The 17422-nt window shown below is 41.1% G+C and overlaps 1 protein-coding gene across 1 annotated transcript in view; it reads right to left on the bottom strand.

Moving 5' to 3' along the window:
- LOC139754600 (delta(3,5)-Delta(2,4)-dienoyl-CoA isomerase, mitochondrial-like) overlaps positions 1–17422 on the bottom strand; it is a 132768-nt gene that overhangs the window by 67997 nt on the left and 47349 nt on the right. The window contains exon 6 of the mRNA XM_071672023.1: positions 1347–1482. Within this exon, the coding sequence (XP_071528124.1) occupies positions 1347–1482 (136 nt within the window). The remainder of the gene's footprint in view (positions 1–1346; positions 1483–17422) is intronic.

Below are 17422 nucleotides of genomic sequence, written 5' to 3'. Positions count from 1 at the left end.
TTGCTGAGTAGAACATAACTAGCTGCCATTGTTCCTTTAGTAAGTTTACATGGGAAGGAGCTTGAAGAAGTGGGCTACTTCTGGTACCTGGGATTGTATGTGGCAGTGGATGAAACCATTGAGGATGAAGTGAGCCACAGGGTGGAGGAAGGGGGCTTAAGGAGCATGTGGAAGAAAAGCTGAGTGTTTGTAAGGGCAAAAATAAGGTTTGAAGGTAAGCTAGTCTTAAGCTATGAATGCACAAGAAAAGAGGGGTAGACGCATTGGAAATAAAATGTCTGAGATTGATAAGTGGTATGAGGTAGGTTGATCATGCAAGAGATGAGTGTCAGAACAGAGTGTGTAAGAAAATTAATTTATAGACCTGAAAGTCCTATAAAAGTTCAGGAAGAGCAAAGAAAGAATGATAAAGAGGATCTATGTGTCAAAAATGGAGGAAGGAAGAGGGAGTGGAAGACCAAAGAAGAGATGAAAAGATGGAGTGAAAGAGGCTTCAGGCCTGAACATTTAAGAGGGTGAAAGACATGTACTGGATAAAATGAAATGAAGTGATGGGGGCAAAGTGCTTTCACTGTGCTGAATTAGGGTACATGTTCTCAAGGTACACTATGAAGTAGTCTCAGGAATTTGGCTGTGGATGGTAGTAACTGGTTTCAGGACATTATATATGAGATCAAGAGACTGGATGTATACAAAAGTGGCCATTGTTCATTTGTTACTAACATGACCTTACCAAAGTAAGAAATCCTCCCCTCCAGTTCTTACTTTTCCAAAAGAAAGAACAGAGAATGGGGACAAAAGAGGATTTTCCCTCTAAGGCTCAGTCCTACGATCTTGACGCTACCTTGTAATGCAGGAAGTGGCAAATATGTATGAAAAAAAAGGAAAGCATTGTGGTTAGGGTGACCCATCAAAAAAATGTCTAAGGTCATTAAAGAAAAAAGTTGCAGAAAGGCTGGCACATCAAAATAAAGTCTAAGGTCGTTTCCATACTATGGTAACTGACATCAGTGTTTCCAGGTAAAGCAGTTTTCATAATACAACAAAGTGCTTATGATCATGCCACGTAAAACTCTTAAACAGATAATGGTACCCACATTACATCTCTATCAGCCTTAAACAATGGTCAATGGACTCACACAGTACTAAGTGAGTAAGTAAAATGAGGATATCTGGTCACCTGGTACTAATTCATCTAAGTGCTGTTATATCCCAGACCTACATTTTAGGAGTGTGAATTGAAAAAAAAGGGGAACAAACTTCAAGACATAAAAGGAAATACAATTGACTAATTATGTATGACAATTTATGGTGTCATATAAAGTTTTACAGTGATTACTTCTTACCTCCAAAACACTTTGTTCATGGTATTAAGTTTGTCTGGTCTGTTGATCTGGACATGGAAGACATTAGCCCTTGGTGTCAAAACTGTCAGAGTTTCATAGGAATGCAGATCATGTGTGGATGACAGCTCCCACAGTCCTATGGAGAAAACTGCAGTTATAGTAAAAATACAAATATATTCATACATCTTTCTTTTCTTTCATACTATTCGCCATTTCCTGCATTAGCAGGGTAGCGTTAAGAACAGAGGACTGGGCCTCTGAGGGAATATCCTCACCTGGCCTCGTTCTCTGTTCCTTCTTTTTGAAAAAAAAGAGAGGGGAGGATTTCCAGCCCCCCGCTCCCTCCCCTTTTAGTCGCCTTCTACGACACGCAGGGAATACGTGGGAAGTATTCTTTCTCCCCTATCCCCAGGGATAATATTCATACATACACAGGCATAAAAACACACATAGAGGAAGATACTATAGCCCCAACACAAGTGATATGGTATGGAGAAGAACTTTTAGAAAACAATGTGATATCTGAAAGAGATATTAACAAAAGGCTCATGGTACTAGTAAACTTTCACTGTATCTGCTAAAGATACATGCAGATATACTAGACAGGCCTCATGAATTACTGCTCATGATGTTGCTCCACAAAGGTAAAGTGCCAAGGGAGTGAAAAAGGGCAAACATCAAACCTAATCATAAGAAAGAAGACCAGGAAGAGGTGCTGCACTAAAGAAAAGTCTCCCTGATGAGTGTGGTCTGTAAGGTACTGAAAAAGCTAGTTAGAAAGCAAATGGATGACTCTCTACAAAGGACAAATTACCTAAGTGGAAGACAAAACAGTTTTTGGGGAAAGGAGGGCATGTATCAAGAACTTCTTCAGTTTCTACAAGAAAGTGAGCTCTGGCTTAAACAAAAGGGAAGGTTGTGTGGATTGTTTATATCTGAACTGCCAAAAGACATTTGATACTGTATCATGTGGGAGACTGATTAAGAAACTGGATCACCCATGCAGATATAATGGATGAGTCTCTTCTGATGAATGAAAGATTTACTAGAGAACAGACGAAATGTCAAATATGACTTTCCCCAGTAGGTGAGATCACCAACTGGGTGTTGCAAGGTTCTGTTCTAGACATTCACTCTTCTTAACCTAGGTGAATGACTTTCTAGAGGGTATGAACTTCAACTTGATATGTTTACCGATGATGCAAAGGTACCAGGAATGCATTAACTTACACGGAAACTTAAACACACTCCAAAGTTAGTCTGATACAAGGTTGATGAAATTCAGCCAAAGCAAACGTAAGGAAATATAGATGGGACAGAGTGATATAAGGCCTCAATATAGTTATTATCTAGCAGGAAATAAGCTTAAGGATTCTGTCTATTAATTGTTCTTAGGAAATGACATCACCCCAAACCAATCATCAGAGTCCCAGATCAGGAGAAAGTTTAGGAGACAAACCCTGACAAAAAAATATTAGAATAGTCTTGGAATATAATCATAAGGAAATATTTAGCCCCCTGGACAAAGGTCAAAACTAGAATAGGCCTCTTAAGTATGGTTACCACACCTAAAGAGGTACAGAGTTGAGTGAGTACAACCAGAGGAGGGCAATGAAGGTGCCAAAATAAAAAGAGCTGAGTTTGTCCACCACTGAACAGAGAAGAGTGAGAGGTGATCTGATCAAAACCGTTAAGTCATGATGTAGAAAGAGAACTGTCCTTATAAAGATGTTGGGATAGGACAACCAGAGGACATAGCATGAAATTGATCAAGAACTTCTTAAAAAAAGATGTCAAGATGGTCAAATGAAATGAATTAAAAGAGGATGTGGTAAATGATGACTACATACAAAGTTTAAAAGATTGTATGACAGTAGGGAACATTCAAGAGATAGGGTCCCACAAGTAAATCTCCCTCAACATACAGCACAAAAAGGTAATGACAATAAGATAATCATACACAGAAGCCTTAAATTTGCCCACTTTGGAAGACAGGAGTGAGGGTTGACTTGAAAACAACCTTTAACTTTTTGACAGATAAATGCAGTACTTAGAAAAGCAAATGGATTTGTATGTAGCATTTATGGATCTGGAGAAGGCATATGATAGAGTTGATAGAGATGCTCTGTGGAAGGTATTAAGAATATATGGTGTGGGAGGCAAGTTGTTAGAAGCAGTGAAAAGTTTTTATCGAGGATGTAAGGCATGTGTACGTGTAGGAAGAGAGGAAAGTGATTGGTTCTCAGTGAATGTAGGTTTGCGGAAGGGGTGTGTGATGTCTCCATGGTTGTTTAATTTGTTTATGGATGGGGTTGTTAGGGAGGTAAATGCAAGAGTTTTGGAAAGAGGGGCAAGTATGAAGTCTGTTGGGGATGAGAGAGCTTGGGAAGTGAGTCAGTTGTTGTTCGCTGATGATACAGCGCTGGTGGCGGATTCATGTGAGAAACTGCAGAAGCTGGTGACGGAGTTTGGTAAAGTGTGTGGAAGAAGAAAGTTAAGAGTAAATGTGAATAAGAGCAAGGTTATTAGGTACAGTAGGGTTGAGGGTCAAGTCAATTGGGAGGTGAGTTTGAATGGAGAAAAACTGGAGGAAGTGAAGTGTTTTAGATATCTGGGAGTGGATCTGGCAGCGGATGGAGCCATGGAAGCGGAAGTGGATCATAGGGTGGGGGAGGGGGCGAAAATTTTGGGAGCCTTGAAAAATGTGTGGAAGTCGAGAACATCATCCCGGAAAGCAAAAATGGGTATGTTTGAAGGAATAGTGGTTCCAACAATGTTGTATGGTTGCGAGGCGTGGGCTATGGATAGAGTTGTGCGCAGGAGGATGGATGTGCTGGAAATGAGATGTTTGAGGACAATGTGTGGTGTGAGGTGGTTTGATCGAGTAAGTAACGTAAGGGTAAGAGAGATGTGTGGAAATAAAAAGAGCGTGGTTGAGAGAGCAGAAGAGGGTGTTTTGAAGTGGTTTGGGCACATGGAGAGAATGAGTGAGGAAAGATTGACCAAGAGGATATATGTGTCGGAGGTGGAGGGAACGAGGAGAAGAGGGAGACCAAATTGGAGGTGGAAAGATGGAGTGAAAAGGATTTTGTGTGATCGGGGCCTGAACATGCAGGAGGGTGAAAGGAGGGCAAGGAATAGAGTGAATTGGAGCGATGTGGTATACAGGGGTTGACGTGCTGTCAGTGGATTGAATCAAGGCATGTGAAGCGTCCGGGGTAAACCATGGAAAGCTGTGTAGGTATGTATATTTGCGTGTGTGGACGTGTGTATGTACATGTGTATGGGGGGGGGTTGGGCCATTTCTTTCGTCTGTTTCCTTGCGCTACCTCGCAAACGCGGGAGACAGCGACGAGGTATAAAAAAAAAAAAAAAAAAAAAAAAAAAAAAAAAAAAAAAAAAAAATGCAGTACACATTTGTCAATTCTTCAGAAGATGTAGGGATAGAACACCCAGAGGACATACTGTAATTTAAGGAAAAATTAAGGGAGACACTTAAGAAAGATTTTATAAAGTACTTTTGAGTATAATAGTGGAAGAGTGGAATAAAATGAATAAAGATAAGGTCACTATAAACATGTTAAAATTCATGAAGTTGTATGACAACAAAGAATATTCAAGTAATGGGACCCCACTACTGTATAACTCCCTCCCAGTATACTACAAATAAGTAATTTGTTTACTTCTATTCATAATTACCACAGGATCAGTTTCTAGGAAAGTGTCCTAGTGTTACCCAGGACCTTTCTAAAGGCTCCTAAAGCCCAAGGCTATACTACTTCCAGTTGAAAGGGAATGTAGACTCCTTTGGTTTAAGAAATTCTGAGAAAAGATTGTACTCCGGCATTTTTAGGCCCAAAAAAGTGCCCCAACCGACTCGGTTATTTCATTCCAATGACTTCATCCTGCTGCTGGAACACCACCTGGCAACAGGTCCAGACCTGTGGTGTTTCTACACTCAGAAAAGTGCTCCTAGTGATACAGACTTGCCAAAGGTGATTTTCAATAATGGTGGATCCTCAAGCAGGCAGAGTATGGTAACATCCAAAAACAAACCCCAATCACCCAAGGCCTTATTCATGTCCTCCTGTATCACTGAGTCAAATCTGGTGGAGACTGATCAAGACATATAGAAACATCTAAGGCACAGACACCCATTAAACAGGGTCCAATTCCACATGGGGGTGCTCCACCATCCACACATGACCTTACTCATGTCCTCCTTTAAGAATGCATCAGGTTAGGTGATGATTGTAAAGGAATACAGAAACATATATGGAACAAATATACATGAGGTTGGGGGTTCAACCCCTCTTCAGGGTCTCCACCATTCCATGACCTTTCTCATGCTGGGAATCACTTTGTAAAGTTAGTTGCTGGCTGATCAAGAAGTATAAGGAACAGATAAACATGGGGTGAGGGATCCTCATCCCATCCCCAAGTCACAAACTCCAACCCTTGATGGGACAAGTGTCAGTGGTGCTCTTTAGCCACAGAAAGTCAACTGTCAATCAGAAATACCCTACCCACCCCACCCCTTTTTTGGATGACTAGGCATTGTGATTTGATCTACCACCTTCACACATCACTGTTAACTTTTGCTGAATTTAACACTGAAAGAGAGCATACATCAGATAAATTTACTAATAACCAAGAGAACCAGTGACTCAGTGAGCATGTCTTGAGTAATGCTTGTGGTTAGATGGTCACAGTTGGAGTCACCCAGTGTAAAACACCATGACACTCACACAAACCAGCACCAGCATGCATCTCATACCATCTCTACATTTGCAACTGAGGTCACTGTGCATCCCACCATGTGAGCTCAGTAATGTTCATACTACCTTCCTTCTACTTAAGCCTACCCAGCTTGGTCCTCCTCCCTGACAGTTACACAGAGGGACCAGCTGGAAAAGTACAGAAAAGAACATGCAGACTCATCCTGGGCCTGTCTTACATCATCTATTATGAGGCCCTTATATTGCCGAACTGGTCCACTCATACTAACACCGGCATCTCACATGGCAGTATGGTAATAAAATGCTGACAAACTCCCCATCACCAAGACCTCCTCCCCTCCTAATGCCCCATCCACAAGGACAGCCATCCATCACCACAATCACCTTGAATCAATCAGTGTTTGTACAGACATATATATATGGTCCCATAACTACCATTATGAACATCATAAACAATCCATTAACAAGTGAAGTGCATAGCTAAGCAAGTAAAAGGCTTAGTTTTCTCTTAGGTATGTGGATGACTACTACTATATTATGGCAACTCAATCAACGAGTAACTATTCATCACTATGTGTTCAAATAATTACTACTAAATAAGTTCTGTATATCCCTGGGGATAGGGGAGAAAGAATACTTCCCACGTATTCCCTGCGTGTCGTAGAAGGTGACTAAAAGGGGAGAGAGCGGAGGGCTGGAAATCCTCCCCTCTCATTTTTAATTTTCCAAAAGAAGGAACAAGGAGGCCAAGTGAGGATTTCCCTCAAAAGCTCAGTCCTCTGTTCTTAATGCTACCTCAGTAATGCGGAAAATGGCAAATAGTATGAAAAAAAAGTTATGTATGTCAACTATTACATCACTGTTACTCAGTAAACACGTAACTACCCATCACTTAATGTTCAGCTAATCATCACTATATGCATAATGTCTACACCAAAGAATTACTCTGTAAAACTTCATTTATATTTGCCACTTTGAGTATGCAGATTTACCTCACTCATGTGCTTATCCAGTGCCAGAAATATCCAGCCTTACTTTGATCTAAAACCCTTTTCATGAATATCCCAACTGTGTATTTTCAGCTGTATTGCTGCCAAGTTCAATAAACCATTCATTAGTATCATCTTTTTTCATCCTTGTTTGCCATTTCCAGCATTAGCAAGGTAGCAACAGGAACAGATAAAGAAAAAGCCTTAATTCACTGACATCAATTCTCTAGCTGTCATGAATAATTTACCAAAACCATAGCCATCTATCTACAACTAGGCACCAAAAAGCTTTCTGTAGTTTTCCCATGTTGCTTCATATGCCCCCATTCAGTCCACTGCCAGCACATTACCGCCATATACCACATTGCTCAAATTCATTTTATCCCATGCACACCTTTCATCCTTCAGCATATTATTATTATTATCATCATCATCATCCTCCTCATGTTATTTATTATCAATGTGTCAAGTCTGGTGGTCACTGATCAAGAAAATATTGAAAATGTTGGGAGGGGACTGTGGATAGAAACCTTCCCCTCCTATTAAATAAAATTGTGGGTTGGGGACCCATTCTATTAATAAGATTGTGGGCTGCGGACCCTTCCTTTGACACTCATAATCCCTTGTACTACTGTGTCAAATATGCTACTGACTGATCAAGAAATGTGGAACTGTTTTAGAAACAGATACACAAGGAGACTCATATGAACAAAATACAGAAGTCTTAAAGATTGTAATTACCTATTTGTACCGTACAAGCAAGAAGTCACACTTTTGGGAGCCATCTCTTGAATGTTCTTTTCCATCATACAACCTCATAAATTCATGTATGCTGTTTGCATTAACCATGTCCTCAGCCAATCTATCCCAATTATCAACCACTCTTATACGATAAAAGTATTTTCTTACATCCTTATTTACAAGTTTCTTACTCAATTTCAGGTAATATCTTCTAGTTGCTCTATCTCTACATCACTCAAAGAACTGTCCACTGTCAATATCGTCAATCTCTTTTAAGAATTTAAAGGTTGTGAACAGATTACCCTTCAGCCTTCTCTCTTCCAAAGTGGGTAAATTCAAAGCTTCCAGCCTTTCCTTGTAGCTTAGCTCTCTTAATTCTAGTACCATCACTGCTGCCCTCCTCTGGGCCTTCTCTGTGAGCTCTATGCACTTCTATAGGTGCAGTGAGCAAACCTTAGAAGGATATTCTAGTTTCAGCCTTAAGTAATATATGAACAGCTTGCTAGATATTTCTTTAACCACAAACTGAAAGCTATTCTGATATTTGCCAGCAGACATATAGTCTCCTTAACCATTCTCCTAATATGGGACTCTGGTGACAGGTTGAGAATGATGTCAACTCCCATGTCCTCACACATAGAATCCTTTAACTTATTTCCTCCTAGGTAATACTTATACTGGGGCCATCTTTCACTCTGTCCTGTCCTCATTACTTTACATTTGCCCAGGTTGAATTTCATCCATGTTACAGACCAACTTTGGAAGCTTAAGTCCCCTTGTAAGCTGATGCAATCCTCCTCACTTTTCACTTCCCTCATGACCTTTGCATCATCTGCAAACATATCTAACTAGGACTCCAAGCCTTCAGGCAAGTCATTAACATAGATAAAGAAGAGCAATAGTCCCAGAACCGAACCCTACAGCACTCAGCTGGTCACCTAAACCCATCTGGAAAAGGCTCCTCTAACATGCATTCTCTGTTCCCTCCTGCATGATGATCCAGTTTCTTAACCAGCTTTCCATGTGGAACTGTCAAATGCTTTCTAATAGTCCACAAGCAGACAGTACATGCAACCTTCCCTTTTGTAGCTCACTCTCTCATAGAACTTAAGAAACTAGTTACACATTTCCTCCTTTCCCTCCAGGAACTCCCTCACAGGGATGGCCTCAGGAAAAGAGTTGGTAAACTCCTCTGTGAAAAATCATTCACTTGCTTTCTAATAAGCTTTAACAGAACTTTACACACCACACTCATTAGTGAGACTCATCTGTAGTTCAACACCTGTTCCTAGTCTCCATTCTTGTATAAAGGTATGATGTTTGACCTTTTCCATTCCCTAGGCATTTTGCCTCTCTCCAGAAACATCTTGAACAATAGTTCATGAGGTTTATCAAGTATATCTCCTCACATTTGTAACGCATACAGTGAAATTTCATCAAAACCATGAGCCCTGTATGGGTTAAGTCCTTTAAGTATTCTTTTAACATCTTTCCAGGTGGCTGTCTTTTCTTTCTGCCTCAATAAACACCAGACAATAGTTAACTCGCGCAGCTCATTCTTCGTAACTCTAGATTTTCATGTAGTGAGCACTATGTGCTAACCCTGCCTTTAGGCAAAATGGTAAGAGCAGTAGACAGAAGTAGTAGGCAGGAAGATTTAAGCAGGAGCATTAGGTACAAACACAAGGGAAATGTAGTAGATAGGAGCATTTGACAGCAGTCATTAGGAACATTAGGTAGAAGCCTCTGAAAACATTGTGCTAGACTTGCCCTCTGCCACTGACCTGTTAAGGTAGAGGCACTAAAGGCTAAAATATGGCACTGGAGTTCTTTAATTATGAAGACTCTGTTGCTGTGGCCACCCCTTTGAAGGAGTTCCAATTGGAACAGGCATCTGAGATGTAGACAGATAGGTAGATAGATTTCAATGATTTCCAAAACCTCCTCCCCATTTCACAGCACTAGTGCTAAGGCTATAGTGTCTTCCACTGTAAAAACACCTTTGAAAGTGTCATTCATTTTCTCACATATCCTGACATCACCTACAATTTCTCCTTCTAACTCCCTCAGCCTGATTAGCTGCTCTTCAACTGACAACTGACTTCTGATAAATTTATGAGAAAGTTTTGGATTTGTACCTGCATTTTCCACAATATTTTCATATTCTCTTTGTTCCTCCTTTCCTATCCTGCTACACTCATTAAGAGCTCTCTTCTATCTTGCAAATGCTGGTTGGACAAAGTGCCATCTATATCTTTACCACTGCACATCTTGAAAACCCTTTGCTTTATGACATGTTTTATTAGTTTTATGAAACTGTTCCTCTCTCCTCACCATTCCCTGTATTTGAGGCTTGTGGTGTTCATGCCTCTACCACTATAAATTTCACAGACTCTCTCAATACAAAGCCCTGTTTCCTGAATGTTGAATTCCATTTCACAATTCAACACAAAAATTATTAAGTTAGTGTAGTTTCCATGATCATGTCTCCTCTTTATTTCCTGTCTCACCTCTGCTCTTTTGATGTCATCTTTTACCACATATTCAAACTTGAGCATTACATAATCACTTCTTCCAACTGATGTATCACATATAATGGTCTCATTATCCATGGTAATATAAGGGAAGATCTAGCAATGTTGGTAAATCAGTTCCTCTCATGCTAGTCTGCTCCCTGGCATGCTGATAGAGGAAATTTTCCCATTTTTACTTTAAACATTTGCCTCCATGACAACCTATCACCACGAGAATCCAAATTCCCCTAGTCCATCTCTTTGTAACTGATATCTCTCATTATCAGTATTTTACCATCCCCAAGAAGTGAGAGTTTCACTGCTTCATGTACCATCCTAAATATTCCTTCATTGTTATCATTGTAAATTTGTTCCAATTTACTACAATGTTTTGGATTTTACCTATTTTCTATTATACTTTGTCGCTGTCTCCCGCGTTAGCGAGGTAGCGCAAGGAAACAGACGAAAGAATGGCCCAACCCACTCACATACACATGTATATACATACACATCCACACACAGCACATATACATACCTATACATTTCAACATATACATATATATACACACACAGACATATACATACATACACATGTACATAATTCATACTGTCTGCCCTTATTCATTCCCGTTGCCACCCTGCCACACATGAAATGAAAACCCCCTCCCCTGCATGTGTGCCTGGTAGCGCTAGGAAAAGACAACAAAGGCCACATTTGTTCATACTCAGGTTCTAGCTGTCATGTATAATGCACCCCAACCACAGCTTCCTTTCCACATTCAGGCCCCACAAAACTTTCCATGGTTTACCCCAGACGCTTCACATGCCCTGGTTCAATCCACTGACAGCACGTTGACCCCGGTATACCACATCGTTCCAATTCACTCTATTCCTTGCACACCTTTCACCCTCCTGCATGTTCAGGCCCTGTTAACTCAAAATCTTTTTCACTCCATCTTTCCACCTCCAATTTGGTCTCCAACTTCTCCTTGTTCCCTCCACCTCTAACACATATATCCTCTTGGTCAATCTTTCCTCACTCATTCTCTCCATGTGACCAAACCATATCAAAACACCCTCTTCTGCTCTCTCAACCACACTCTTTTTATTATCACACATCTCTCTTATCCTTTCATTACTTACTTGATCAAACAACCTCACATCACATATTGTCCTCAAACACCTCATTTCCAGTACATTCACCCTCCTCCGCACAACTCTATCTATAGCCCACGCCTCACAAGCATATAACATTGTTGGAACTACTATTCCTTCAAACATACCCATTTTTGCTTTCCAAGGCAACGTTCTCAACTTCCATACATTTTTCAACACCCCCAGAACTTTTGCCCCCTCCCCCACCCTATGATTCACTTTCACTTCCATGGTTCCATCCGCTGCCAAATCCACTCCCAGATATCTAAAACACTTTACTTCCTCCAGTTTTTCTCCATTCAAATTTACCTCCCAATTGACTTGTCCCTCAACCCTACTATACCTAACAACCTTGCTCTTATTCACATTTACTCTCAGCTTTCTTCTTTCACACACTTTACCAAACACAGTCACCAGCTTCTGCAGTTTCTCACCCGAATCAGCCACCAGCGCTGTATCATCAGGGAACAACAACTGAGTCACTTCCCAAGCTCTCTCATCCACAACAGACTGCATACTTGCCCCTCTTTCCAAAATTCTTGCATTCATCTCCCTAACAACCCCATCCATAAACAAATTAACAACCATGGAGACATCATGCACCCCTGCCGCAAACCAACATTCAGTGAGAATCAATCACTTTCCTCTCTTTTGGAGTATCAAATAATAATACCACCATTATGCTCTTCTTCCCTACAGTTATTATTCCCATTATGTACTGACTGAATAAGCCATCTTCCACTGTTTCTTGAAACTTCAGGCTCTCTTTTATTATGAAGGCTAATTCTTCCCCCTCCTTTGCCTTCATCCTCCTTTCTTGATATCACATACCCCTCTAGGCAGAAGAGGAGAGGGCTTATCTCTTCACTAAGCTTAGGTTCCAAGACACCAATACTATAAGTGCACTTTCCTTTTACAATTCTTGACTTTTAATGCTTTATCACTGAATACATAACTTTCAGTATGACATTACCATCTCCTAACACTCTTACCCTCCATGCAGTTCTAGCAGAATTATTCCACCCTCCATTCATGTGTGGCATCTCCAGTTTTTGTCTTCTGACTGTACTCTTTCCTTTTCTTCCTCTTTTCCTTGACTTTGTCACACCTGATTAATATGCCATAGAATTTCACCATGCTTTTAAGATTTTTTTTTTGGTTTTTTTTTGGTTTTCCAAAAGAAGGAGCAGGGGGGCCAGGTGAGGATATTCCAAAAGGGGCCCAGTCCTCTGTTCTTAGCGCTGCCTCGCTGATGCGGGAAATGGCTGATAGTTTAGAAGAAGATATATATATATATATATATATATATATATATATATATATATATATATATATATATATATATATATATATTTTTTTTTTTTATACTTTGTCGCTGTCTCCCGCGTTTGCGAGGTAGCGCAAGGAAACAGACGAAAGAAATGGCCCAACCCCCCCCCCATACACATGTATATACATACGTCCACACACGCAAATATACATACCTACACAGCTTTCCATGGTTTACCCCAGACGCTTCACATGCCTTGATTCAATCCACTGACAGCACGTCAACCCCGGTATACCACATCGCTCCAATTCACTCTATTCCTTGCCCTCCTTTCACCCTCCTGCATGTTCAGGCCCCGATCACACAAAATCTTTTTCACTCCATCTTTCCACCTCCAATTTGGTCTCCCTCTTCTCCTTGTTCCCTCAACCTCCGACACATATATCCTCTTGGTCAATCTTTCCTCACTCATTCTCTCCATGTGCCCAAACCACTTCAAAACACACTCTTCTGCTCTCTCAACCACGCTATTTTTATTTCCACACATCTCTCTTACCCTTACGTTACTCACTCGATCAAACCACCTCACACCACACATTGTCCTCAAACATCTCATTTCCAGCACATCCATCCTCCTGCGCACAACTCTATCCATAGCCCACGCCTCGCAACCATACAACATTGTTGGAACCACTATTCCTTCAAACATACCCATTTTTGCTTTCCAAGATAATGTTCTCGACTTCCACACATTCTTCAAGGCCCCCAGAATTTTCGCCCCCTCCCCCACCCTATGATCCACTTCCGCTTCCATGGTTCCATCCGCTGCCAGATCCACTCCCAGATATCTAAAACACTTCACTTCCTCCAGTTTTTCTCCATTCAAACTTACCTCCCAATTGACTTGACCCTCAACCCTACTGTACCTAATAACCTTGCTCTTATTCACATTTACTCTTAACTTTCTTCTTCCACACATTTTACCAAACTCAGTCACCAGCTTCTGCAGTTTCTCACATGAATCAGCCACCAGCACTGTGTCATCAGCGAACAACAACTGACTCACTTCCAAGCTCTCTCATCCCCAACAGACTTCATACTTGCCCCTCTTTCCAAAACTCTTGCATTTACCTCCCTAACAACCCCATCCATAAACAAATTAAACAACCATGGAGACATCACACACCCTGCCGCAAACCTACATTCACTGAGAACCAATCACTTTCCTCTCTTCCTACACGTACACATGCCTTACATCCTCGATAGAAACTTTTCACTGCTTCTAACAACTTTCCTCCCACACCATATATTCTTAATACCTTCCACAGAGCATCTCTATCAACTCTATCATATGCCTTCTCCAGATCCATAAATGCTACATACAAATCCATTTGCTTTTCTAAGTATATATATATATTTTTTTTTAATTATACTTTGTCGCTGTCTCCCGCGTTTGCGAGGTAGCGCAAGGAAACAGACGAAAGAAATGGCCCAACCCCCCCATACACATGTATATACATACGTACACACACGCAAATATACATACCTACACAGCTTTCCATGGTTTACCCCAGACGCTTCACATGCCCTGATTCAATCCACTGACAGCACGTCAACCCGGTATACCACATCACTCCAATTCACTCTATTCCTTGCCCTCCTTTCACCCTCCTGCATGTTCAGGCCCGATCACACAAATCTTTTTCACTCCATCTTTCCACCTCCAATTTGGTCTCCCTCTTCTCTCGTTCCCTCCACCTCCGACACATATATCCTCTTGGTCAATCTTTCCTCACTCATTCTCTCCATGTGCCCAAACCACTTCAAAACACCCTCTTCTGCTCTCTCAACCACACTCTTTTTATTATCACACATCTCTCTTATCCTTTCATTACTTACTTGATCAAACAACCTCACATCACATATTGTCCTCAAACACCTCATTTCCAGTACATTCACCCTCCTCCGCACAACTCTATCTATAGCCCACGCCTCACAAGCATATAACATTGTTGGAACTACTATTCCTTCAAACATACCCATTTTTGCTTTCCAAGGCAACGTTCTCAACTTCCATACATTTTTCAACACCCCCAGAACTTTTGCCCCCTCCCCCACCCTATGATTCACTTTCACTTCCATGGTTCCATCCGCTGCCAAATCCACTCCCAGATATCTAAAACACTTTACTTCCTCCAGTTTTTCTCCATTCAAATTTACCTCCCAATTGACTTGTCCCTCAACCCTACTATACCTAACAACCTTGCTCTTATTCACATTTACTCTCAGCTTTCTTCTTTCACACACTTTACCAAACACAGTCACCAGCTTCTGCAGTTTCTCACCCGAATCAGCCACCAGCGCTGTATCATCAGGGAACAACAACTGAGTCACTTCCCAAGCTCTCTCATCCACAACAGACTGCATACTTGCCCCTCTTTCCAAAATTCTTGCATTCATCTCCCTAACAACCCCATCCATAAACAAATTAACAACCATGGAGACATCATGCACCCCTGCCGCAAACCAACATTCAGTGAGAATCAATCACTTTCCTCTCTTTTGGAGTATCAAATAATAATACCACCATTATGCTCTTCTTCCCTACAGTTATTATTCCCATTATGTACTGACTGAATAAGCCATCTTCCACTGTTTCTTGAAACTTCAGGCTCTCTTTTATTATGAAGGCTAATTCTTCCCCCTCCTTTGCCTTCATCCTCCTTTCTTGATATCACATACCCCTCTAGGCAGAAGAGGAGAGGGCTTATCTCTTCACTAAGCTTAGGTTCCAAGACACCAATACTATAAGTGCACTTTCCTTTTACAATTCTTGACTTTTAATGCTTTATCACTGAATACATAACTTTCAGTATGACATTACCATCTCCTAACACTCTTACCCTCCATGCAGTTCTAGCAGAATTATTCCACCCTCCATTCATGTGTGGCATCTCCAGTTTTTGTCTTCTGACTGTACTCTTTCCTTTTCTTCCTCTTTTCCTTGACTTTGTCACACCTGATTAATATGCCATAGAATTTCACCATGCTTTTAAGATTTTTTTTTGGTTTTTTTTTGGTTTTCCAAAAGAAGGAGCAGGGGGGGCCAGGTGAGGATATTCCAAAAGGGGCCCAGTCCTCTGTTCTTAGCGCTGCCTCGCTGATGCGGGAAATGGCTGATAGTTTAGAAGAAGATATATATATATATATATATATATATATATATATATATATATATATATATATATATATATATATATATATATATTTTTTTTTTTTTATACTTTGTCGCTGTCTCCCGCGTTTGCGAGGTAGCGCAAGGAAACAGACGAAAGAAATGGCCCAACCCCCCCCCCATACACATGTATATACATACGTCCACACACGCAAATATACATACCTACACAGCTTTCCATGGTTTACCCCAGACGCTTCACATGCCTTGATTCAATCCACTGACAGCACGTCAACCCCGGTATACCACATCGCTCCAATTCACTCTATTCCTTGCCCTCCTTTCACCCTCCTGCATGTTCAGGCCCCGATCGCACAAAATCTTTTTCACTCCATCTTTCCACCTCCAATTTGGTCTCCCTCTTCTCCTTGTTCCCTCAACCTCCGACACATATATCCTCTTGGTCAATCTTTCCTCACTCATCCTCTCCATGTGCCCAAACCACTTCAAAACACACTCTTCTGCTCTCTCAACCACGCTATTTTTATTTCCACACATCTCTCTTACCCTTACGTTACTCACTCGATCAAACCACCTCACACCACACATTGTCCTCAAACATCTCATTTCCAGCACATCCATCCTCCTGCGCACAACTCTATCCATAGCCCACGCCTCGCAACCATACAACATTGTTGGAACCACTATTCCTTCAAACATACCCATTTTTGCTTTCCAAGATAATGTTCTCGACTTCCACACATTCTTCAAGGCCCCCAGAATTTTCGCCCCCTCCCCCACCCTATGATCCACTTCCGCTTCCATGGTTCCATCCGCTGCCAGATCCACTCCCAGATATCTAAAACACTTCACTTCCTCCAGTTTTTCTCCATTCAAACTTACCTCCCAATTGACTTGACCCTCAACCCTACTGTACCTAATAACCTTGCTCTTATTCACATTTACTCTTAACTTTCTTCTTCCACACATTTTACCAAACTCAGTCACCAGCTTCTGCAGTTTCTCACATGAATCAGCCACCAGCACTGTGTCATCAGCGAACAACAACTGACTCACTTCCCAAGCTCTCTCATCCCCAACAGACTTCATACTTGCCCCTCTTTCCAAAACTCTTGCATTTACCTCCCTAACAACCCCATCCATAAACAAATTAAACAACCATGGAGACATCACACGCCCCTGCCGCAAACCTACATTCACTGAGAACCAATCACTTTCCTCTCTTCCTACACGTACACATGCCTTACATCCTCGATAGAAACTTTTCACTGCTTCTAACAACTTTCCTCCCACACCATATATTCTTAATACCTTCCACAGAGCATCTCTATCAACTCTATCATATGCCTTCTCCAGATCCATAAATGCTACATACAAATCCATTTGCTTTTCTAAGTATATATATATATTTTTTTTTTAATTATACTTTGTCGCTGTCTCCCGCGTTTGCGAGGTAGCGCAAGGAAACAGACG

The sequence above is a fragment of the Panulirus ornatus genome, chromosome 17 (genome assembly GCF_036320965.1).
Source record: "Panulirus ornatus isolate Po-2019 chromosome 17, ASM3632096v1, whole genome shotgun sequence".
Classification (NCBI taxonomy): Eukaryota; Metazoa; Arthropoda; class Malacostraca; order Decapoda; family Palinuridae; genus Panulirus; species Panulirus ornatus.
This window is presented reverse-complemented; position numbering and strand designations above follow the sequence as displayed.